The sequence below is a fragment of the Hyperolius riggenbachi genome, chromosome 3, assembly GCF_040937935.1.
Source record: "Hyperolius riggenbachi isolate aHypRig1 chromosome 3, aHypRig1.pri, whole genome shotgun sequence".
NCBI classification, from domain to species: domain Eukaryota; kingdom Metazoa; phylum Chordata; class Amphibia; order Anura; family Hyperoliidae; genus Hyperolius; species Hyperolius riggenbachi.
Window position 1 is genome coordinate 267,123,523 of NC_090648.1, and position 26,293 is coordinate 267,149,815.

General features: G+C 41.9%; 1 protein-coding gene across 1 annotated transcript in view; it reads left to right on the forward strand.

The window, feature by feature from the left end:
* The window catches only part of CPNE8 (copine 8), a 372,678-nt gene that overhangs the window by 155,506 nt on the left and 190,879 nt on the right, over nt 1-26,293 (forward strand). Inside the window, exon 2 of the mRNA XM_068276306.1 lies at nt 5,441-5,481. Within this exon, the coding sequence (XP_068132407.1) occupies nt 5,441-5,481 (41 nt within the window). The remainder of the gene's footprint in view (nt 1-5,440; nt 5,482-26,293) is intronic.

Sequence of the window (26,293 nt, forward strand, 5' to 3'; positions counted from 1 at the left end):
AACAAAGAATTTACTTCCTGGGAGTGAATTAAAAAATAGCTCTGAAAAAGCACTTAGAAAAGCACTTAAAAAAAGCAGAGCACCGGGAGGCACTATAAAAATTGTGCACAAAATCGCAAAACACATGCGTTTTCGATCTTAGATGTGAACAAGGCCTTAAGGTACTGCTATTTTTAATGTAAGGTTTTTTTTTTTTTTTTTTTTAATACATTTTGAGCATACTTTTTTCTAGGTCCTATCTCTGGATTTGTGATAAAGTGCATCACTTATGCTGGGTACACACGTTGCGATTTCCCGCTCGATCAGCGGGATAGATCGGGATAGATCGATTATTTCATGTACAATCGGGTTTTGATCGATACAGCCGTCGATTTTGCATACTTAACATGGTGTGTACCCAGCATTAGTCAGGCACACAACTGAAGACAAATGTACTGTACAATACGCTGTGATGGGACATGCATCAGCACTTAAGTTGCAATAGGATCTTATTAAATAGTGAATTTTCTCAGTATTCCCATTTTGGCACATCTATTAAATATCCTGCAAAAAAGTTTATCATAAAAAAATAATAATAAAAAGTCATCATGGGAAAGAACTTAAAGAGGAACTGAACCCAAAAAAAGTCACTAAATTAAGACTCCTTATCCCTTTGAAATGAATGATTAGACACAAAACACTTGTGAAGGGCAATATAAAAGTAGATATATTTGTGCAATACAACTATGAATAAAAGAGAATGGCAGGCTCCATCTTGCAACTCTCTCCCTCCATTTTGCAGCTCTTACTCCATGGGAGGTGCAGAGTCTGATTCTGTGGGCGGTGTTACAGTTGGAGTTAGACATGCCCATTCACGCCCACAGAATGAGATTTGCAGCCCAGTGTCATGAGGTCATCATCAGTCGCCCTGTTACAGGAAAGTGACAGCTGTGTCTTCTGCTGCTGCCCTGCACTGTACTGGCACATGCCTTGATAAAGTATTATTATTTTTTCTCTTACTATGCCTCCTGCAGTGTGAGATCATCTGCTTGTCATCCTGTAGCTCTCCCCATTCGTTTTGTGCCAGATCCCATATCATGTCCTGTAGTCATGCAGCTCTCCCCTTTCGTATCCTGTCCGGCAGAAGTAGGGGAGGGAATCCCCCTCTTATGTCATCACCCGTGATTACTTATGATTCAGGTCGGTGATCATCCCAGCTCTCATTCACACTAAGAGAGGGTTGGCACTTCACAGTGTAAAAAAGACTGAACAGGTTTTTCCCAAAAATCATAAATATATATGCTTCACTGTTAATGCTTCACTCTTTATAAAACTGACCAAATGTCCACTAAAAAAATATGACAGGCACGCATATGCTTCACTGATATTACTTCACTCTAGTTAATTTCAGGAAAAACTTTTTTTTTGCCAAAAAGCAACCCACAATCTCCCCCTCTCGCTATCAGTTCACATACACACTAATAGAGGTTTGGCGCTTCACAGTGTAAAAAGTACTGTTATATTTTTTTATTGGATATTTGTTTAGTTTTATATAGAGTGAAGCATTAACAGTGAAGCATATATATGTATTCATGTTTTTTCTGGGAAAAACTTGTTCAGTCCTTTTTACACTGTGAAGCGCTTCACTGATATTACTTCACTCTTGCTAATTTCAGGAAAAACTTTTTTTGCCAAAAAGCAACCCTTTTAGATACACATTGGGCTTGATTCACAAAGCCGTGCTAACTATTTAGCACAGGCGTGCTAAACAGTTAGCACGTGAAGTGCCGCTCGCGGACTTTTGCGCGTGCAAGGTGCCGTGATCGCAAACATTTGCGTGCGATAACGTGGACTTTTGCGCGCGCATAAGTCCGCGATAGCGGAACTTCACGTGCTAACTGTTTAGCACGGCTTTGTGAATGAAGCCCAATGTCCCCCTCTCGTTATCAGTTCACATACACACTAAGGGCTGGTGCACACCGAGCGGCTCTTTCAGCGTTTCTGCAGCCGGTTGCGGCTGCCGATACGCTTGGTCAATGTATCTCAATGGGGTGGTTCACACCAGAGCGGGAGGCGTTTTGCAGAAACGCATACTCCCGGGACGAGGCATTTTTTTGGATTGCGAATGCGTTTCTGCCTCAATGTTAAGTATAGGAAAAACGCAAACCGCTCTGAAAAACGCCTGTTCAGAGCGTTTTGCCGGCGTTTTTGTTACAGAAGCTGTTCAGTAACAGCTTTACTGTAACAATATATGAAATCTACTACACCAAAACCGGTACACAAGACCGCAAAACGCTAGCTGAAACGCTACAGAAAAATAAGAAAAAGCGTTTAAAAATCTGCTAGCATTTTGCGGATCTGCTAGCGGGTTTTGGTGTGCACCAGGCCTTCGAGAGGTTTGGTGCTCCACAGTGTAAGAAGGACTGTTATATGTTTTTAGTGGACATTTGTTTAGTTTTATATAGAGTGAAGCATTAACAGTGAAGCATATATATGTATTCATGTTTTTTCAGGAAAAAACTTGTTCAGTCCTTTTTACACTGTGAAGCACTATAAGCGCTTTTATGAGCACTGTTTAGCCGGACTTACATTAAAATCACGTTTGCGGTAAAATCGCTCAGTAAAAAGCGCTTATAGTGTGTCTGAGCCCATATGCAGAGAAGGGGAGAAATGGTGAGGAGAGAAAAGCTGAAAGAGAAGGAAAAAGATAGTTAAGTGACAAGACAATATGCTCTGTACAGCACTGCGAAAGATGGCGCTATATAAATCCTATATAATAATAGGCAATAGGGACAGTTGTCTCTGTGTAGCTGGGTCCGTGTTGTTTGCTACTGCGCATGTGCGCAGCACGGACCCAGCCTCTCACACACAGGAGGACGGGGCCAGGGAGCCGAGCGGGCAGCATGTGAGCTGTCGGTCGGATGTGCAGCGGGTGAGCGGGTGGCCGTGTGAGCGGGTGACAGACGCGTGTGGCCGGGTAAGCGGGCGGCGGACGCGCGCGGCGAAAAACAGACCTAGAGCCCGTTTTTAAAACAAGAGTATTTCTGAGCGTTTTTCAAATCAACAGTGATTTGAAAAGCACTTGTCTAATGTTACCCTATGACTGTGTTCTCACAGCAGCATAGTGATTTTTTCAAAAATGCAAACACACTGCATGTAGCATTTTTTGGAGCGATTCATTCAAAAATCGCTCTAAAAATCGCGTCACAAAATCGTACTCACAAATTGCTAGCGATTGCTATTATGATTTTGGCGTGCTCTAGACCAGAAACAAGAGGTGAAGGGAGAAATTGAGAATAGCCTGAGATGGAGCAGAGATCTTATCTGTATTGCAGACCCACATCACACAGAGGCTACTTGCCTGTAATGTGACTCCAGTCCCTGCCAGTCTCATACAAGTCTGATACAAGTCAGAAAGCAGCCCTCCTGGAGTCTAGGGACTGTCAAAAACTTTGTTTAACACCTTATCCAAACATACAGTCATTATAACAATGGTTGAGAGACCAGACAGATTTTTGCCCATGGACCCTGCATGCACAGCTCTGCATCATGTTGCCCTCTGATTGCACTTTTATCAGCTAGCCGAGTGTTTCCCATTGCCTTACAACAAAGTTAAGTTTCTACAGTCCCTAAGCTGGCTGTCAGGATTCTCTTTTCATGGGCGCCTCCTGATGACTCACTGTGTCAACAAACAAAGCTGCAGGGGATTTGCTTAAGCAGGAGAAAATCTCCCATTGATCTCTGGGAGCCTTGCCTCAGCAGAGTAAGTCACAGAGGATGTGGCTTATCAATATAATTGTATATTATAGTTTATTCACATATTTTTGTACATATATTGTACTGTTTTTGCCTACAATTTTTAACATGGATTGCAATGCTCTGTTTTCATATTCTGAGTTCAGTTCCTCTTTAAGAAAATAAATGATTCAACACTGTCTACTGCTGCAAGATTGTGTAAATATTTTCAGCAAGAATGAGCGGGCAAGCACAAAACTGGAACTGGGCATTTGTGCAACTGGGCCGCAGCAACAGGGGTTAAGTTACTCTGACTGCCCTGCTCCTTGCTCCTCTACATCCTTCCGATACTTCCTCTTTCTGGCCGTGAAGGAGGAAGTACCAGGAGGATGGAGTGCATGGAGCATCACAGCCAGAGGTTGGGACCAGGGTACGTTAACCCCCTTTGCCACGGCACACTTGCACAAATGCTCAGATCCAGTTTCATTGCGTTAAGTGTGAATATGTATGATAATCGAAGTTACCTCTATTTGTTTGGACACAGGGGGCTTGATTCACAAAGCGGTGCTAACTGTTAGCACGCCTGTGAAAACCCCCTTAGCACGTCTAAACATGCTTTTCGCGCATAAAACTTTACGCGCGCAAAACTTTATGCGCGTAAAACTTTACGCGCGTACTGCACAGAGTGCAGGGCGCACCACGCGAAGTGCCCATTAAAGTCTATGGGACTTAGCGCGCGTAAAACTTTGCGCGCGTAAAACTTTACACGCGCAAAGTTAGCGCACGATATGATTGAGAAATCCGGTGCTAACCTACTTAGCACCCTGGTTAGCGCGTCTAAAGACTTTAGACGTGCTAAGTAGGTTAGCACCGCTTTGTGAATCAAGCCCAGGATCATCCTACCTAATAATATACAAGTGTCCCTGCATCCTGTCCCTGTGTCAGTGCTTGTACGCTACTGCGCATGTCCTGCACTGACAGCCATTGGGGCAGGACGAGCCAGGGGGCAGGCTGGGCATGCACGCTCGTGGTGACCGTGTACAGACCTAGAGCCCGTTTTAAAACGGGCTTAGGTCAGTAGTTGTATATAAATCAAAACTGTCCATAATTTCATTAAAAATATGTTGTTACTATTATTTACCATTTATATAGCGTTGATATGTTCTGCAGCACAGCTAGTATATAGTCATGCCACTAACTGCCCCTCAGAAGAGCTTAGAATCTTATCCATACCATAGTCATAAATCCATTGTAGTGTAGGCCCAATTTTAAGGGGAAGCCAATTAACATATCTGTATGTTTTTGGGATGTGGGAGGAAACCAGAGTGCCCAGAGGAACCCCGTACAGACACAGGGAGAAAATGCAAACTTCATGCATATACTGCCCTGGCTGGAATTCGAAGCAGGGACCCAGTGCTGTAAGGCTACCATGCTGCTCAACTACGGTTATATGCATGTAATAACAGCAGACCTTTCAGCTGCCTTTAGCTTTCTGTTAACCAAATATTTGCCATCTAATAATAGACATTTTTCTAAAAATTAATTCCAGTTCTTCCAGATCGCTTAGCTTAGTTATATAAATTAATCATGCTTTCTAGATGCTGTATTGCAAATGCATAAAATGTTAAAATAATAGAATAGTGACAGGTAATGAAAGCTTTAAAACCTCTTTTTACTAATGAAAATTTTAACAAGCTGCTATTTAACTTTTTACTTTTTTTTTCAGGAATCTCCTGGACAGAGACACCTTTTCTAAATCTGATCCTTGTAAGTAAGACATTTCAATGTATATTATACAAAGTTGTTTCAGTAACATAATTGTATGTGCATTCGTTTCCATTTCCATTTGACAATACTTGTATCTTAATAGCGGGAAAACCAAGACACGATGCAATATAAATGTACATTTTACAGTCATATTTTAAAGTTTTTTTTGCTGTATTTAAATTGGATATTAATAAATTTATAAATGTACATAGTGCCAGCCCCTATCTATGTAAATATAAGGTGGTATATTTGGTTTAAATGTAAAATTGTTAAATGCTTTGTTAGTTGGAGTATCCTCTTATGACTGCTGTGCAGCTCCACTTCCCGACATGGTTGGGGGCGTTTCCCATGTCAATATTGCACCTTCATTATTGTACAGGAAAGGCCACGCCTGTGTATTTACAGGGAGCATGACCTTGCCTGTCAGTACTGGACAGAAGAGGAGGCTGGCACTGGTCACATTTTTGTAATACACCGCTTACAAATATTGACTAACTTGTGTTTATGGAGGGTGGTCTGGTTTTGTGCAAGCTTTTGCATTATCTGAAGGTCTGCTAGAAACAAATTTTACTTCACATGGAAATATCATTTTTCATATTCAATATGTATGTTACTGTAATTTATTAGTGTTCTACCTTTATAATTTTTGCTATTAATCTGTTATACCACAAATTAATATAAAATTGCTGCATATTTATGGTCTGTTTTTGACAAAAATGAAAAAAAAAAATATTGAGAAGCTGTTATTGCTTTTATTTTATGAAATAAGACACCGTTATTGATTGTTTGCTGAAATGAAGGAAATCCTGTCAACACATTCAGTGTTGTTTTGGGTTTTTTGGTTTTGTTTTTAATACAAATTATAAAAAAGCATGTGGTCTCAAACCACTTGGGTCAACAGTCTCTTTACTCAGACATATGTTTTCATGGAGGGATGGAAGAGAGCCAGTGTTCATGAGACACCTCTAATCCCTCAGGAGATGCCTTGTGAGGGGATGAAGGACAGAAATTTTCTACCTCACAAAGCACCATGCAGAATATGGATGGTCAAGGAGTCTTACAGGCATATCGTTGGATTTTTAGGGTTTTCAGGGGATAAAAGGAGTGTGATTGCAAACTGATTAGCGCTCTCATCTTGCAGTGTTAGAGTTCCAGGTATAAATCTCAGCTGGGGATGAATCTGGCTTTGGCAACTTGTACATGAGTGACTTTGTAGGTGGTTACAAGATGTGTGTCATAATCGTGTATTAAAATTGTGTCATAATTGTTAGCAACTGTAGTGGCTAGCAATAGCAGCACCAACTAAGTGGATTGTTGTAGCTAAACATTATTATAGAAACTTTGTGGCCTATACAGTACATTTATACACAGTAATGTACCATAGTTCTTGGCAACTGCAGTGGATATTATTGAGGCATTTCAGTACATTATGGTGACATAGAAAGCTGGGAGACACCCTGAAGTTGTTAGGAAATTGTACTATATGGGTACTGGAAGGTTGGGACCCGCTATGGGGGGGGGGGGCATTAAAAGGTGTGACATACTGCTCTGGGCACTTTCATTTTGTCATACTCTGTCATTTGTGGTTGGGTCTACTTTTGACCATATCTATGCTATCTTTTATTAATGTGGTCCAGCCCACAAGCATCCAAGCTAAAGTACCCCTGAACTGAGAGGTATATAGAGGCTGCCATATTTGTTTCTTTTTAAACAATGTTGGTTACCGGGCAGTCCTGATCTCTGACCTTGGGCTGCAGTAGTATCTGAATCACACACACCTGAAACAAGCAATGTGGCTAATCCATTCGGACTTCAGTCAAACATCTGATCTGCATGCTTGTTCTGGCTAAATGTATTGTATTGGAGACACAGGATCAGCAGAACAGCCAGGCAATTTGCATTGTTTAAAAGGAAATAAATATGCCAGCCTCCATATGTCTCTCAGCTCTCACATCAGGTGATGTGTATAAGTCTACCTAGCAAATTTGAGTGGCTGCACTTGGAGACCTGGAGGAATTAACAGCTGCACTTGGAGACCAGGAGGCGTTAATGACTGCACTGCATAAACTATTGCAGCCATTAACCCCTCCTGGTCCTTAAGTTTAGTGAAAATAACGTAATGAAAAAAATGCTTAATTTTTACAATAATTATTTATAAATGATTTAGTCAGTGTTTGCCCATTGTAAAATCTTTCCTCTTCCCGATTTACATTCTGAAATGTATCACATGGCGACATCTTTACTGCTTGCAGGGGATATCTGTGGAAGAAGATGCTGCTTTTTTTGGCAGTTGGAAACCGCTATTTCCCATAATGCAACAAGGCTCCCACAGTGTGATGTCAGCACCCTGCTGAAATCACACTGTGGGAGGGGTCAGAGAAAAGGAAAATATTTCTCATGGGAAAAGGGATATCAGCTACTGATTGGCATGAAATTCAATCCTTGGTTACAGTTTATCTTTAACCACTTCCCGACCGCCCACTACACAGGGGCGGCGGGGAAGTGGAGCCCTGCAGGACGGCCTCACCCACAGAGGCGGCAGTCCATTTAAGGGCATGGGCGGAGCGATCGCGTCATCCGTGACGCGATCCTCCGCCCGGGATCGAAGCACGGGCATTTTGTCTCCGCTCGCCGGCCACTTAGCAGAGCCGGTGAGCGGAGGAATCCGCAGGATCCACCAATCAGGGAGTATAAGGCACTTTGTTAGGTAAACAAAGTGCCTTATACGTGCTTCCTCCTCGCCTCGTGGTCTCATTGTTCCAGAGACCACCAGCGAGGAGGAAGCACTTTGTAAGTGACACTGCACGCAGCTTGATTTTGCCCACAGCCTCCCTGATCACCCACCCCAGGCCTCATACCCCCCCTGATCACCCCAGCAGACCCCTGCCCAGCACCCTTGCACCCCTGCAAAACCCCCACCCCCCCCCCACCTGCCACTAACTAGCGACGCTGCCCCTTAGTTTAGGTCCCTAACTGCCTCCTAGTCACCCCTGATCCCCCCTCCCTACCTTTAGATCACCCCCACACCCCATCCCAGACTACCCCCCTGTATACTGTATACATTTGTATACAGCTACATTACCCTCTGATCCCCCTCTGATCCCCCTCTGATCACCTGTCTATCACCTGTCCATCAGCCCTCAGCACCCCCACCCATCAGAGCAGACCCTAACTGCCCCACGGGGGTAACCGATCACCTGCCCAGGCCCTCGATTGCCCTCGTACCCCCCTTCTGATTACATCCCCTGCTGTTTGTTTACATCTGTCCTCCCCAGCAATCACTAACTGATCTTTGATCAGTAACCCCCTGTGTCTGCCTCTCATCAGATCAGGACTCAGTCTGCCCCGTGCAGGCTCCTGATCAACCCCCCATCCCCTCAAATCGCCCTCAGACCCCCCCCCCTAATCACCGTCCAAGTGCATTGTATTTGACTGTGCTGCGCTTGTATTCGATTGTGCTGCGCTTGTATTCAATTGTGGTGTAATTGTATTTGATTGTCCCGTGATCGGCTTCGATTGCCCCGTGATTGTTTGATTGCCTGAGACCCCACTTCCCGCCACACCCAACCCCACCCTCCCCCCCCACCACACCCAACCCCCCCCCCCCACCACCACCTCCAACCACCACCTTCCGAGTGCATCAGATTTGCTTGTGCTGTGATTGGAGTCGATTGTGCTGTAATTGTATTTGATTGTCCCGTGATCGACTTCGATTGCCCCGTGATTGTTTGATTGCCTGAGACCCCACTTCCCGCCACACCCAATCCCACCCTCCCCCATCACCTTCCGAGTGCATCAGATTTGATTGGGCTGTGATTGGAGTCGATTGTGCTGTAATTGTATTTGATTGTCCCGTGATCGGCTTCGATTGCCCCGTGATTGTTTGATTGCCTGAGACCCCACTTCCCGCCACACCCAATCCCACCCTCCCCCATCACCTTCCGAGTGCATCAGATTTGATTGGGCTGTGATTGGAGTCGATTGTGCTGTAATTGTATTTGATTGTCCCGTGATCGGCTTCGATTGCCCCGTGATTGTTTGATTGCCTGAGACCCCACTTCCCGCCACACCCAATCCCACCCTCCCCCCATCACCTTCCGAGTGCATCAGATCTGCTTGTGCTGTGATTGGAGTCGATTGTGCTGTAATTGGATTTGATTGTCCCGTGATTGTTTGATTGCCTCTGAGACCCCACTTCCCACCAACCCCAATACCTCTCAAATACTCCCTTTTTGCTAGGTAGGTGCTCTTTTTTTCTGGGTAGTCTCGGAGGAAAACCCCATAAATTTAGCAATCCAAAATGGCAAGAAGGGGGCTTTCCGATGACGAGGTATACAGGTACATGGACCAGTCGGATGAGTTCTTTTGGGAAGAATCATCCGTCGAATCTTCCGGGTCCGATTTTGAACCTGTAGAAAGCAGTGGTTCCCTGACCGATACTGATGACGAGGCTATGGTCCCGGCTAGAGCCAGGCGTACCAGACCCCAAGTCGTTAGACCGCAGGTGGCGCAGGATCCGCCTCAAGGGCAGCAGGGTGGTGCTAGCGCTGTTGATAGTTTTCTTGGTGAGGCAGGCACCAGCAGCGCAGCATCTCCTGGACTTAGTGCCAGTGCTTCCGTAGACCCTGACGAAGTGGTGAGCGTCAGCATGGAAGTTGAAACTGGTACGGTGGCAAGTGCAGTAGTACCCCCGTCGCAGCCACCAAGAAGAAGACGGGCCCGTAGTACCCATAGACTCCCAGAGGTGCTGGCACAACCAGATTGGCAATCCCCTGATTCCGCCGCACCCGTAGTGCCCCCTTTCACCGCCCAGTCTGGAGTCCAGGTGGCGACAGCTCATCTAGGAACGGCCCTAGACTTTTTGCAGCTGTTCATCACCCAGGTTCTCTTGGACTTAATTGTGGTTGAGACCAACCGTAAAGCCACACAATTCATCACCGAGCACCCGGAGAGCATGTATGCCCAGCCTTTCGGGTGGAAACCAGTCCAAGTTTCCGACATTAAAATCTTTTTGGCCCTTATCCTTCACTTGGGACTAATGAAACAGAATGTACTGCGGTCGTATTGGTCTACGAACCCAGTAAATCATGTTCCCTTGTACCCTGCTGCCATGTCCAGGACACGATTTGAGTCCATCCTGCGCTTCCTGCACTTCAACGACGACAAAACCTGTCATGAAAAGGGCCACCCTGCTTATGACCGGCTCCACAAAATTCGGCCCCTCATAGACCACCTGTCATCAACATTTGCAGATGCTTATATCCCTGAACAGAACATCTGCGTAGACGAGTCCCTCTTACGCTTTACCGGGCGCCTTGGCATCAAACAGTACATCCCAAGCAAGCGCGCCCGGTATGGGGTGAAACTGTATAAGCTCTGTGAAAGGGCCACAGGCTATACATGTTGTTTTAGGGTCTATGAGGGAAAAGACTCAAAATTGGAGCCGGTCGGATGCCCTGACTACCTGGGGAGCAGTGGAAAGGTTGTGTGGGACTTGGTGTCACCCTTGTTCCAGAAGGGGTACCATCTTTTTGTGGACAATTATTACACAAGTGTGGCCCTCTTTCAGCACTTAAAGTTAGAAGGAATCCGATGCTGTGGCACTGCGCGGCCTAGTCGCCAGGGCTTCCCCCAACGGCTCGTTACCACCAGACTTTTACGGGGGCAGAGGGTCGCCTTGCGTACTGAAGACCTGCTCGCGGTGAAATGGAGGGACAAGAGGGACGTTTACTTTCTGTCCACCATTCACACAGACACGACAGTCCAAATTCAACGGGCAACTGCGGTCATTGAAAAGCCTCTTGTCGTCCACGAATATAATGTCAACATGGGAGGGGTGGACTTCAATGACCAGAGGTTAGCGCCCTATTTAGTTACCCGGAAAACAAGACGCTGGTATAAGAAAGTGTCTTTTTATCTGATTCAATTGGCAGTTTACAACAGCTTTGTTCTCTACAGTAAGGCTGGGAGAACTGGATCTTTCCTCCAATTTCAGGAAGAGATCATTATGGACATCCTGTATCCAGGAGGTGCCAGGCCCCCCCCCCCCAGATGCAACTAGCCGACTGCATGGAAGGCATTACGCCTATCAGCTTCCGTGTGCCCCAGGTCAACGCATCCGAAGAAAACATTGCCGTGTCTGCAGCAGGGCTGGAACAAGGAGTGACACCGTTTATTATTGTCCCCGCTGTCCTGACCAGCCTGGTCTATGCGTAGGGCCGTGTTTTGAGAGGTACCACGAGCAGGTACACTATTAGAACCTAGGGAACTCCAGACACAGGAGTAGGCACACACTCAGTGGTCTTTCGCACATTGTCGCAGGGAGAGGAGAGGTAAGCTTGAAGACCAAACGGGTAAGCATAAAAATGGGAAGAAGGATCGGTTTCCATGCTTGATATTGCTGATCTGTCCTGGGTTGGCGATATAAGACGGCATGTTTGAATTTCCCTTGAGTGTGGACACCCCCGGTTTATATGTGATTTGGGCCTATGATGATGCTTTAATGCCACACAGAGTCATCTCTATTGGCAGGCATATTGCTGTATCCTACAGGCATAATGCTGTATACTAAAGTTCTGAGGCCCAGTCACATAAGTTGGTGGCTCACCCTGAGTGCAGGGTGGCACGGGGTGTCTCTCTCCTGAGGTTATCACTGCCATTGATGTGGAGGAAGATCTGCCATTGATGTGGAGCAAGGTATGTTTGCCGTTCATTTTTCCTTTCAGCCCAGAGTGCATTACTTGTATACCCAATATAAGGAGTATAGCAGAAACTCCTAATACTGGCCATACATGTAATGATTGCAGAGACCCTAAAATGCCAGGACAGACTCCACAAATGACCCCATTTTGGAAAGAGGACACCCTAAAGTATTATGTGAGGTGCACGGTGAGTTCATAAAAGATTTTAGTTTTTGTCACAAGTTAGCAGAATTTTTTTTTTTTTTTTTTTTTAACAAAGTGTCATTTTCCGTTAACTTGTGACAAAAAATAAAATTTTCAATGACCTCACCATTCCCCTCATGGAATACCTTGTTGTGTATTCCTTCCAAAATGGAGTCATTTGTGGGGTTTGTTAACTGTCCTGGCAAGTGGGCGGGGTGCTAAATTTTGTGCACCCCTGTAAAGCCTAAAGGTACTCATTGGACTCTGGACCCCTTAGCGCAGTTAGGGTGCAAAAAGGTGCCACACATGTGGTATCGCCGTACTCGGGAGAAGTAGTACAATGTGTTTTGGGGTGTATTTTTACATATACCCATACTGGGTGGGAGAAATACCTCTGTAAATGACAAACTTTTGATTTTTTTACACACAATTGTCCATTTACAGAGTTATTTCTCCCACCCAGCATGGGTATGTGTAAAAATACACCCCAAAACACATTGTACTACTTCTCCCAAGTACGGCGATACCACATGTGTGGCACTTTTTTGCACCCTAACTGCGCTAAAGGGCCCAAAGTCCAATGAGTACCTTTAGGATTTCACAGGTCATTTTGCGGAATTTGATTTCCAGACTCCTCCTCACGGTTTAGGGCCCCTAAAATGCCAGGGCAGTATAGGAACCCCACAAATGACCCCATTTTAGAAAGAAGACACCCCAAGGTATTCCGTTAGGAGTATGGTGAGTTCATAGAAGATTTTATTTTTTGTCAAAAGTTAGCGGAAAATTGATTTGTATTGTTTTTTTCACAAAGTGTCATTTTCCGCTAACTTGTGACAAAAAATAAAATCTTCTATGAACTCACCATACTCCTAACGGAATACCTTGGGGTGTCTTCTTTCTAAAATGGGGTCATTTGTGGGGTTCCTATACTGCCCTGGCATTTTAGGGGCCCTAAACCGTGAGGAGTAGTCTGGAAATCAAATTCCGCAAAATGACCTGTGAAAGCCTAAAGGTGCTCATTGGACTTTGGACCCTTTAGCGCAGTTAGGGTGCAAAAAAGTGCCACACATGTGGTATTGCCGTACTCGGGAGAAGTAGTACAATGTGTTTTGGGGTGTATTTTTACACATACCCATGCTGGGTGGGAGAAATACCTCTGCAAATGACAATCTTTTGATTTTTTTACACACAATTGTCCATTTACAGAGATATTTCTCCCACCCAGCATGGGTATGTGTAAAAATTCACCCCAAAACACATTGTACTACTTCTCCCGAGTACGGTGATACCACATGTGTGGCACTTTTTTGCACCCTAACTGCGCTAAAGGGCCCAAAGTCCAATGAGCACCTTTAGGCTTTCACAGGTCATTTTGCGGAATTTGATTTCCAGACTACTCCTCACGGTTTAGGGCCCCTAAAATGCCAGGGCAGTATAGGAACCCCACAAATGACCCCATTTTAGAAAGAAGACACCCCAAGGTATTCCGTTAGGAGTATGGTGAGTTCATAGAAGATTTTATTTTTTGTCACAAGTTAGCGGAAAATGACACTTTGTGAAAAAAACAATACAAATCAATTTTCCGCTAACTTTTGACAAAAAATAAAATCTTCTATGAACTCACCATACTCCTAACGGAATACCTTGGGGTGTCTTCTTTCTAAAATGGGGTCATTTGTGGGGTTCCTATACTGCCCTGGCATTTTAGGGGCCCTAAACCGTGAGGAGGAGTCTGGAAATCAAATTCCGCAAAATGACCTGTGAAATCCTAAAGGTACTCATTGGACTTTGGGCCCTTTAGCGCAGTTAGGGTGCAAAAAAGTGCCACACATGTGGTATCGCCGTACTCAGGAGAAGTAGTACAATGTGTTTTGGGGTGTATTTTTACACATACCCATGCTGGGTGGGAGAAATAACTCTGTAAATGGACAATTGTGTGTAAAAAAAATTAACAAATTGTCATTTACAGAGATATTTCTCCCACCCAGCATGGGTATGTGTAAAAATACACCCCAAAACACATTATACTACTTCTCCTGAGTACGGCAATACCACATGTGTGGCACTTTTTTGCAGCCTAACTGCGCTAAGGGGTCCAAAGTCCAATGAGCACCTTTAGGCTTTACAGGGGTGCTTACAATTTAGCACCCCCCAAAATGTCAGGACAGTAAACACACCCCACAAATGACCCCATTTTGGAAAGTAGACCCTTCAAGGTATTCAGAGAGGGGCATGGTGAGTCCGTGGCAGATTTCATTTTTTTTTGGTGCAAGTTAGAAGAAATGGAAACTTTTTTTTTTTTTTTTTCGTGTCACAAAGTGTCATTTTCCGCTTACTTGTGACAAAAATTAATATCTTCTATGAACTCACTATGCCTCTCAGTGAATACTTTGGGATGTCTTCTTTCCAAAATGGGGTCATTTGGGGGGTATTTATACTATCCTGGAATTCTAGCCCCTCATGAAACATGACAGGGGGTCAGAAAAGTCAGAGATGCTTGAAAATGGGAAAATTCACTTTTTGCACCATAGTTTGTAAACGCTATAACTTTTACCCAAACCAATAAATATACGCTGAATGGGGTTTTTTTTTATCAAAAACATGTTTGTCCACATTTTTCGCGCTGCATGTATACAGAAATTTTACTTTATTTGAAAACTGTCAGCACAGAAAGTTAAAAAAATCATTTTTTTGCCAAAATTCATGTCTTTTTTGCTGAATATAATAAAAAGTAAAAATCGCAGGAGCAATTAAATAGCACCAAAAGAAAGCTTTATTAGTGACAAGAAAAGGAGCCAAAATTCATTTAGGTGGTAGGTTGTATGAGCGAGCAATAAACCGTGAAAGCTGCAGTGGTCTGAATGGAAAAAAAGTGGCCGGTCCTTAAGGGGTAGAAAGCCCTAGGTCCTCAAGTGGTTAAGTGCAGCCAGTAACTCCTCCAGGTCCCCAACTGTAGCATTTAGCCCCGCCCTCCTTAGTAAGCACTGCAGCCCAGTACCTTTCCCCATGCCCTTTCCTTGCCAATTGTTGTGGCCGGGACTTTCAAACCTCGGCTATGAGTCAGAAATGTATGTCCGAATCCAATACAAGTCGACCCCTATTACTTTTATTTAGTAAATCTGACCTAAATTTCTAGACTTATAGTTGAGTATACATGGAACAAGTGAATGTGGGCGCTGGGCGGATATTGCCATCTGAAACAATGGTTCTAGAGGAACGCATGAGCCATATCACCTGCTTGCTTAATTTTGAGCAAAAAAATACATGCTATCCCCAGGCTTTGTTTAATCCCCTCTCCCTCGTGCAGTGTGGCATTGCTAGAACGGCTGAGCTGGGCAGCATGGGGCTGTATGATAGTTAGTCTTTTTTGCCTTCTTTTCTTTTAAAATCTTGATTGCAGTGTCACCCGCTGCTCACATCTCACCAAGGAACTACTTCCACGCAGAACCCATTAACACAGACCCTCTCTATTGTACTTCCTTTGGGCACCCCTGACATTGTCTACCCTCTGCCAGGCACCCTGACATTGCTGCTATTTCTAAAGCAACAGCAGCCACCATAAGCCTTATATGGCTATAGCGGCACTTAGTGACTAATCTAGATGCCGGCCATAGCCAGAGCTCAAATGAGCAAAAAAAAAAAGATCTAATTCAGATGCCGGAAATAGCGGATGCCAGAATTAAGCATTCCCCTTAAGTTGCTACTACTTGGAGGGAGAATAGTATTTAGCACGGCAGGAGTTTGGCTGCAGCAGGGTGAACCATCTTTCTGCATCACCCTGTGAACAAATTTGCTTGTGCCACTTTTCAATGTACACCCAGCAGGCACCATCACCGTAATACAGTCTAGGAAGCCCTGGCAAAAGTCTCTTGAATCTACTTGGAGTCAACAATGGGGTCAACATACCCATTGGTCAGATCTAAGGACTAATTGGGTGCCCTGTCAGCAGATTCAAAGATTCTTTATGCCACGGCTCCTTATACTTTCCTATTGCAGCAGTAATAAGAACCCCAGTAAAAGTAAATTAGCATTTCCCACTGGGGTTTCCTAATGATCTATGCTCTGACCAGTGGTATTTATTCCTTATGAGGGAATTGAACTTTGCAGCTTAGCATAGTGGCATAGAGATCCCAGATATTTTGACCACAAATTCTAACCATAATATATTTTACTTACAAAATTGATTTTCAGTACTAACTTTAATTTTCTTTTCTAAACTACATTTTCATAAAAACAGCTAGCCAGACTCTGGGGTGACTGCAGTGCTGGCTGAACTGTATATGTTTGATTGTAGTCTTCTTGAGATATTAATCTACAAAAAAATGATTGCAACAGAATCTTAAGTGATTGTTTGAATTATGTAAAATGATCATTTCAATTTAGTACAATCAGGATTTTTCAGCATTCTTATTTGATAAAATTATCCCCTTTGTTTCAAAACAAAGACAATTAATTGTTCTTGCCTCATTTCATTGTGCATTTCATAGAATCAGAGATGTGATGTCATCAATCAATCAATCAATCAATCACAACTAAAATGTGTGATAACCAAAAGGCTTTCAGTGCCAGTTGTAGAGCAAATCTCATGGAAACTCTTTTTGGCATATGTAGCTGGGACAATAAATGAATAAATGAAAAATCAGACAAAGGAATTGGTAAAGTCAAGGGCTTCACAGTAGCTTTGTACTGAGTAGGGGTTTGTTTTAAAATTAAGTGATGGGAATCAATCTAGTGGGGACACCTACAACCTCAATATGTGGTGAGTTCAGCAGCATTGGGGAATTGTGTTGATGGCACGCCTCTGATGTTAGCTGCACACGTTGAGCCTTAATGCCTTGGGTCCTTTGGGCTACTTCAAGTTTTTTAGCCCTCTAGTGTTTTTTATGAAGGTTGCATTTTATGCACAGCTAGCTTTGTAGACCTGAAAATAGAGCAGCCTTGCTGCTTCTTTGGTTTTTTTTCCTCATATTTATGCTTTATTTGAGGTTTAATGTATGTATGCTGGGTTCATGTAAGTTCATGTGCCGTGGTGAAGTATGACTCTGGTCATCCTGATCCTGAGTTGCTGAAACCTTCCCTCCAATGCTGACCAGGTGTGGATCTTGATGTTTTGTGGGTCATCAAGTTTTCTAACCACTTTTTATCCACTGTACTGTGATTGCTTTTAAAACACAACAAAGTCTCAGTACAAATCAGGGCTCCAGTATTAATTTATGATTCACACAGATATAGCAGAAGTATCAATATTTCTGGATCACCACAGGGCAATGCATATAGTTTAGGTACCTGGTTTGTTGTTTACATTGAGTGTCACCATAGAGTCAAATGCTAAATTGCAGCTTAGTATTGTAGTGTAAATAGTTTTTCATCTTTGTTTTTCTGACACAGTTGACAATGCTTAGTTCTTTGTAGTTAGCCACATTGCTGCATGGCTTGAAAGCCCCATACAAGAGCAAGCTGTTGTTTTTACAGTGAATGCTATTTTTTTAATAATACTAAAGGGGCCCATACACTCAGCCGATTAGCGCCCGATCAATCGATTTGGATCTATTTCAATCGATCTGAAATGCTGGAAAATCTAGGTCAATCTGATGAGATTGCTTATCAATTTGCATTGGACCTAATGGAAATCTGATGGCAAAAAAATGCCATCAGATCGATTTTCAATAGTTTTCAAACTGAAATCTATTGGAAATCTGTTCCTAGTAAAAAAATGTGTCTAAACACATCAGGTAGATCAGAAAATCTATCTGATGATCTATCTGCTGCTAATCTAATGAGTGTACAACCACCTTAACTATAACTTTTTTTTTTTTTTTTACATTGCCATGTTAAGGTTGTTAGTCTTAAAGGTCTCACTAGGCACTCTTAAGGTGGCCATACACTCGTTAGATTAGCAGCAGATAGATCATCAGATAGATCTCTGATCTATCTGATGTGTTTAGGAACATTTTTTACTAGGAACAGATTTCCAATAGATTTCAGTATGAAATCTATTGAAAATCAATCTGATGGCGTTTGTTTGCCATCAGATTTCTATTAGGTCCAATGCAAAATGATGAGACATCTCAACAGATCCACCTAGATTTTCCATCATGTCAGATCGATTGAAATCGATCGAAATCGGCCGCAAAATCGATCGATTGGTCAATCAATTTGCGATCAATTGATTGATTTTGATCGATCAGACGATAATCGGCTGAGTGCATGGGCCCCTTTAGTGTTCTATGATATTTAAAAAATACTACTAATATAATTACATTTTACCCAAGTAAAGTATTGCTTTATAAAGAAAAACGCTATTTTTTTTCTTTCATTTGTACGCTATATTATTTGACGTTTAAAGATAGATCCTTGTGTGACAAGATGTACAAAGTCCTGTAGGAGATGGTTTATTTGACCTTTTTGGCAGTATAAATTTGATAAATATAGAACTGGATCAAAGTATTACAATATTTTGACTGTGTGAAACATCTTTCTTGGTCCTTCTCATAAGTAAACCCCTCATATATGTTTTTAAAACTTAAAACCAGATTATTATTATTATTATTATTATTATTATTATTATTATTATTATTATTATTATTATATATAAATAAAGTAGTGAGACCTTCAGTGCCAATACATATGTAAATACAATCTAATGGTTGTGTCAAGTAAACGGTTTACAGTGAGGAATCATTCCTGGGCAATACTTGAATAAGTAGTGATAATTAAAAAAAATCATAAATTGTACAAGAAAATTCTCATGAACTTTTCTTGCAAACAATGGTGACTGCTGGCTCATTCAGCCTGTTTGTGTTAGTTATATAAGTCTATGGTTAATGGTGATGTAAGTAAAATTGTGGCTGATAACTTGCTAACTTGTTAGCTTAGAAACATTTTATTTCATTATCTTTGAAGCAGCATTTGTGAACAGGCCAGGAAATAATATATTTGGCCCTTCCTCTTAACCATTGTTGTAGGTCTTCAATCATTCTACAGAAATAAGCCATGTATTTTTTTCCATAGTCTTTGTTAATTAAGTAAACTAATGAACAAAGATTCTCATTGCCACGTTGCACTTTACATTCATGACACATATATGTAAAGAATTTTTTTTTCCAAGCATTCTACTGATTATGATTTTTAAACTGTATTATCTGCATCTGAAGTGCCTGTTTTTGGAATGTGATGGCTCGGTGTAAATTACTGCATAAACGACATCAATGTTCACCGATAAAGGGATTCATCTGCTTTCACATTCTCGGTCCACTGAAACATGGCTGATGGCATTGCCAACGAGCCAATGAATTTGAGCAACGTTGTTATGATTCGCAATGTTCCCCTTATTCATTAGCTTGTTAGCAATGGTGCTTTGCGTCGGTATTTATCCAAATAAACTGACGATCAGTGGCAACTTTTTTGATAATGTCAAGGCCACAGTTTTTGGGGACATCTATAAGCTATCATCAATTTCCAAAATAAAAGGTATGTATTATTACTTTAAAATGTGTATATGTGGTTCAGATGTGCAGTGTTTTTATCCTTCTGTAAAAACTGAATCCAAAATCTTTATAATCTGACATTTTTGTGTACCTTTTATTTACACACAGAAAATAAAGTATAGTTCAAAGACCAGTGACATGGGGACCTCATAACAATCAGTTAAATATCAATATACATTATGGTTTCAACTGTCACTAATAAGAATGGTTGGCATGGGCAATCAAACAGGACTGCACTTCACATATGGTTATCTACACAGACACAGATTATGGATCACATTAATATTAGGTACTCACTTAACCTTATACACTGTGAGTAAATAACTGGTACAAATATAAACTGAATAGCTACTATTAAATGAAAATCCTGCTGCTAATTTAACACAGTTACTTTGACTATAAACCCACTTAAATTAGTTACCTAAACGTTTATAATACTTTATCCTTAGATAACAATGATAGCTCAAATTTCAATATTCACAACTGAAAATAGACAATATTATAACTTACTAGACATTTTAAATGCTTGTATTTTGCTTGTCTTCACAGTGCCAATACATTTAATTTTGTCTTCTAAAAACTGGTGTGGTCATTTTTGACATGAGAGAACTGGTGAATATGTTTTCACATGAAGAATCATCAGAAACTAAATGGGGCTTGGAGACCTTTTTTGCTTTAAAATGTTGTTGATGAATAATCTGTTTATGCATTGTATAAAATTGACTAACCAATCACCTTCTGCTTTTTGAGGTGCAGGCCCTGTACTTTCCCTATTACGTATTTCAGTAGCTGCTCAGCTAATCATGTAAATCTCTTTGGACCTCCATCAATTTTCCACATAGCAGTCTGCTTTTAGATTTGCCTTAAAGTACATCTGAAGTGTAGAAAGTTAGATACTTACCTCAGTACTGGGAAGCCTCTGGAGTGTCTACTTACAGCCTAACGTTCCAGAAAAGTATTACGCCACATTTATTTGACTTGCGCCAGTCAAAAAAGTTTTTTTCTTTCGTACTCCTGGCTGTGGTTGAGCTTTTCCCTACTCAGCATGTGTAAGAAAGATTCAATAGAATGAAACCGCTCATGCATGGCTTTTTTTTTCCTTCATGTACAAGCTTTTTTTCTACTAGGCTTACATGGACCATACTCTCACATGCCCGGTATGGATGCGCTTGTCCACAGCTAGAAGAAACTTATTTGTGGGTGCAAGTCAAAGAGGTTAAAGGGTTCCTTCACTGGAAGGGTGAGCTGTAAAAGGATCCAAGAAGCCTCTGGACCATCCACGGGCTTTAAATCGATAACATTGAAAATAAAAGGCATCTGATATACCTTAAAGTTAATCTTAATCCCCGATTCAATCTAATTTCTGTAGATATACTACTGATTACAACCAAGACAATGGTAACATAGATAACAGAGAAATATTTTTATCATCGGAGAAAAAAACAAATGAAATTAGTGCTGACTACATGGGCAGAAAATTCCACGCGGAGTACATTTGATTTGTTTCTTTGTGTATAAAATATTATGCACATTATGTATGCTTAACATAGTTAGTATAACCGCAATTGTTTTTGCTTTAAAAGTGGTTGAAAAGCAGCAGGGTTTAGTTTTATTAGTAGCTGAACTTTCATAGTGCTGAATTATGTTGTATGCATTGCTCTTACTTTGATGTTTGGTGGAATGTTTGCATGGAATTCTTAATTTGGATCATGACATAGATCATAACATAAACTGCAAGTATATATGTGGGACATAAATGCAGCTGCAGTGATCACTCCTGCATTTTGTTGCTGCTGTTCTCATTGACTTCACACCTTATCATGGTTTCTTTTGGAAATATAATTTAGCTACACAAGAATTTAAGGTAATTAAGGTATCAAATTAAATATACATTATAATGTTCTAGTAAGATACATTACAGTGCCCTACTATTCTGTGTGTGTCCACGCGTAGGAATGTTTGGTGGATAGAGGAAGAGGGATATTAGCTCCTATTTTAAAATGCGTTGGAGTGTGGGTGTCAAAGCACCCTCTAGAAAAGACACAGGAGACAAAAAGGGAGCCCAATGGTGTAGTGTGTCACAACAAGTAGATGGATGAAAAATGGTAATAAGACCTATTCACAAAGGTGGGTTGCAGAGGGGAAACCGACCACGAGAAGCAGGTGGAGACAATTAACCAGACTCCACTCAGGGAGGTCACCGGGGACCTGGGGGTTGTCTGACCCATTGTTTACTTTTAGTGCTCTCCAGAAGAAATAGCTTCAATCCTTGGCACCTTTCCACTGTTTTAAGTTTAAAGGGTGGCAACACCTAGAGCATTTGTGTGTGAGCATGTGTGTTTTATAAATATGTGTTTATAATAATAAATGCATACTTTTGCTGAAATAGGTTATTTTCAGTTCACTTCCTGTGGTAAGGACCATAACCCTTGACAAAGTGCATCTACATTAACAATAACCTGACTTCTAAGTACTCTAAAGGTCAACACTACCTATATCTGCACTGACCACAGCTGCCTGTTGACATTGATGGCTGCCATCAAGATATCACTGCTGATACCTAGTAATGTGGTATATTCAAGCACCATGGTCAGGGTCAACACTACCAGTTGGATGTGAGCTTGAAAATACATTTATTACATACATGTTTATTTACTGTGCTGTGCATTAAAGGTAATACAGTGTTATTGTATTGTTTTGTTACCATATTCTAAATATTAACATTTTGTTTTGAATCCCCCAACACAGCTTCCGGTTTGGAAAGAATTTGCTACTTGTTCTGTTTTTTTTATTATGTCCTTACAGTGCGTATGAGCATATGTCACCAGACTATATATGAAAGTATCACAATTGGAAAATACATAACAAAGATAGGGTTTTTTATGTCTTAGCAGAAGTATATCTAATGAGCTGCCTTTAGCACAAACGTCATGAACTCATCAGTCACTAGTAGGAGTGGATCAATGAAATGCTACAAAGTCTGAGTTGATGCAATGTTATCCTAAGTTTATGCAAATGTAAGAAATTTAGAATTGCTCCAATGAAATTCAGCAGCTGCTGCATATATTTGCATAAATTATCATACATTTTAAATAAACTTCGAACTATTAGCATCTCATTGACCATCCCTAGTCAATAGTTTGTCTGACCTTGGTAGGGTGTTTGTAATTTGATCTGTTAACAAGATGAAAGTCAAGGTGGGATCAGAACTTTAATTACAATACCTGTCCAGAAAAAGATAACATGACTTGGCTTTTATAAACTTGTACTGTCTACAGGAAACGACAAGAAACTAACCATTTAGATTTTATTTATGAAATCAGAATACCTGAAAATAGAATACAGCAATATCTAGAGTGCAGTGGAAGGTGTGATTAAAGTTATAGAAGTAGGGGCTACAAATATGCTTGTGGCATCAGATTACTGTAAGTCAGATGATTTTTCCAGCATCAGTCTTGGAAATGCTTACTAATATTTCTGTAGTTCACAGATTCTAAAAATACTTTGATTTATCCATTTGTCATTGCTATAAGGAGTCAGGTATAGTTTATTTGTTCAGGCAAATTTGACAATATGCATTTTGAGGTTTTATTTTTTTTATGAGTCATCTGTCAAATTAGGTTTCTAAGGGTGTATATTTTCTGTTGCATTAAAAAGACATGTATCTATTATTCTAACTGTTCAACTACATTATCCAGTCAGCCAGTGATTTTAGAGAGACCGCAATTTTTAAATTTCAGTATGGCCCAAGTGTTTGAATTCTGGCTGGTTTCCTATTAGGGTTTTATCATGCAGAACAAAACACTTTTCCCTGAATTGAGTAACCGAGTAGCTCGGGTGACCCAAAATTACTAAAAGTATAGGGGATTAAAGAGACCAAAAAGCCCTCCTAATAAAAAGCTATGCTTAGTGTGTTTTGCCTTCTTAAAACAGAAGTTATTTGTGATAATTCATCTTTAAAGAGGAACTTCAGCCAATGATTGAATTTCATCCCAATCAGTAGCTGATACCCCCTTTCCCATGAGAAATCTTTACCTTTTCTCGAACAGATCATCAGGGATGTCTGTATGGCTGATATTGTAATGAAACCCCTCCCACAGTGTGATGTCAGCACCTAGGTACTAACGTCACACTGTGGATTGCATTGTAGGAAATAACAGCTGTTTCCAACTACCAAAAAAGCAGCATTCCATAGACATCACCTACCAGCAGGAAAGATGTCGCCATGTGATAAATTTCAGAATGTAAATCAGGGAGAGGAAAGATTTTACAATGGGCAAACACTGACTAAATAATTTATACATATGTTTTGTAAAAAATTAAGCACTTTTTTCTAGAACTGCTGGTGTATAGCAAACCCATAGCTTTAAAAATGCAAAATTTAAAGCTATAGAATTGCTATACATCAGCGGTTATGAATGTAAGCCTGCCTTGCCGTGCTTAAAGAGATATTTTGCATATTCAATAGTGGCACATTTAGAGTAACCACAGATGTTCACTTAAAGGACTGCTGCTGTCGTGAAAATCTTAAAATTTAAAATACTTATAAACCCATACAAATAAGAAGTATGGTTCTTCCAGAGTAAAATGAGCCATAAATTACTAGAGATGTCCCGAACCTCCGATTTTCGGTTTGCGAACCGCGAACGCAAACTTCCGCAAAAGTTCGGTTTGCGCAAACTTTTGTGAACCGCAATAGACTTCAATGGGGAGGCGAACTTTGAAAACTAGAAACACTTATGCTGGCCAGAAAAGTGATGAAAAAGATGTTTCAAGGGGTCTAACATCTGAGTTTTTGCATGGATGAGTGGGATAGATGCCAAAAGTCCCAGGGAAAAATCTGGATTTGACGCAAAGCAGCATTTTAAGGGCAGAAATCACTTTGAATGCTAAATTGCAGGCCTAAAGTGCTTTAAAACATCTTGCATGTGTATACATCAATCAGGGAGTGTAATTAGAGTACTGCTTCACACTGACACACCAAACTCACTGTGTAACGCACCGCAAACAGCTGTTTGTGTTATGACGGCCGTGCTGGACTGGTGCATACCATGACGAGAGTGCAGGTGATGGTGGCTTTCCAGCCCATATGGTTGCCTGGGCTGAGGGAGCTGAATGACAGAAGAGTGACTTTCCAGCTGATCAAATTTGGTCTGTCCACAAGGAAGCAATGACCTTATTATCGTGGGTGTGCCCCCCCCCCCCGAAACACTCATATAGCCGGCGGTCATTGCTTCATTGTGATACGCAAGCCCCTTCACCGTGGCAAGATAATGATCACGATGGGGGAATTCACACATGTACATGCCTTTTGTTTTTGTTGTTGCAGCTGCAGTGCAGCCCGAAAAATTAGGCAGGCATGTACACACGGCCTTAAAAATTCAGGAATCCACCTGGAGTCCTGGACCCTGTTGGTGGTGGCGGAGAAGGCAGTCAAGCGGCCTGTGGGCAGAGATGCTGTGTGGGGAGCGACTTAGTCTTGGGGCAGGCAGTCACACGTCGTGCAGGCAGAGATGCTGTGTGTGGGGACTGACTTAGTCTTCGGGCAGGCCTGAGCGTGCTTTGCAGACCAAGCATCCATGGTCAGATGGACACTTGACCCAACGCTGTTTGCCAGAGATTTCGCCACTTGCCTTTCAACATCACGGTACAGTTTAGGTATCGCCTATTTTGAGAAAAAATTGCGGCCTGGTATCTTCCACTGTGGTGTGTGGCTTTGCTTTTGTCTGCTGCTTTTCCTCAGGTGGTCATCCCATTGCAGTTTGTGCTTTGTAATAATGTGCCTTCGTAAGGTAGTTGTCTTGGTCTTTCCACAGCTCAATTTTTGGTGGCAGAGAGTACAGATGGCATTGCTCTCATCTGAGGCGGACACACACAAAAATTTCCACACCGCTGAGCCCTGGGGTGATGGCACTTTGGTGGTTGTGACCGACTGAGTGTTAAGTGGGGTGCCAGAATCAGAGCAGGAGGAGGAAGATATGTCACGCTTCAGTGCGGAAACTGAGAAAGATGAGGTGTTCTGTGTTAAATAGTCAACTATGTCCTGACAATATTGGGGGTTGATGGCACGTGCCTTCTTCTGAACACTGTACTTTGTCGGAGAACCGCACAAAATCACGACAGCGCAACCTCGAACAGACCTGCCAGGTGGCCTGCCTCTGGCTCTTCCTTTTGTTTTGTCCATATTGGGGGGGATGAAGTGAAAGGTATGCACTGACTTGACTAACACACTGTAAGGTTACACAGGTGCAGTGAACAGGTATGCAGTGACTGCTAGTACAACAATGTGCGGTTACACAGGTGCAGTGAACAGGTTGCAGTGACAGGTATTAGTCCTGCCTCTCACACACACACACAGGTACCCTGAACAGGTGCAATGACTGGTGGTATTAACAATGCGTACGCTCACGTAGGTATAGGTAGGTAGGTGCACTGAACAGT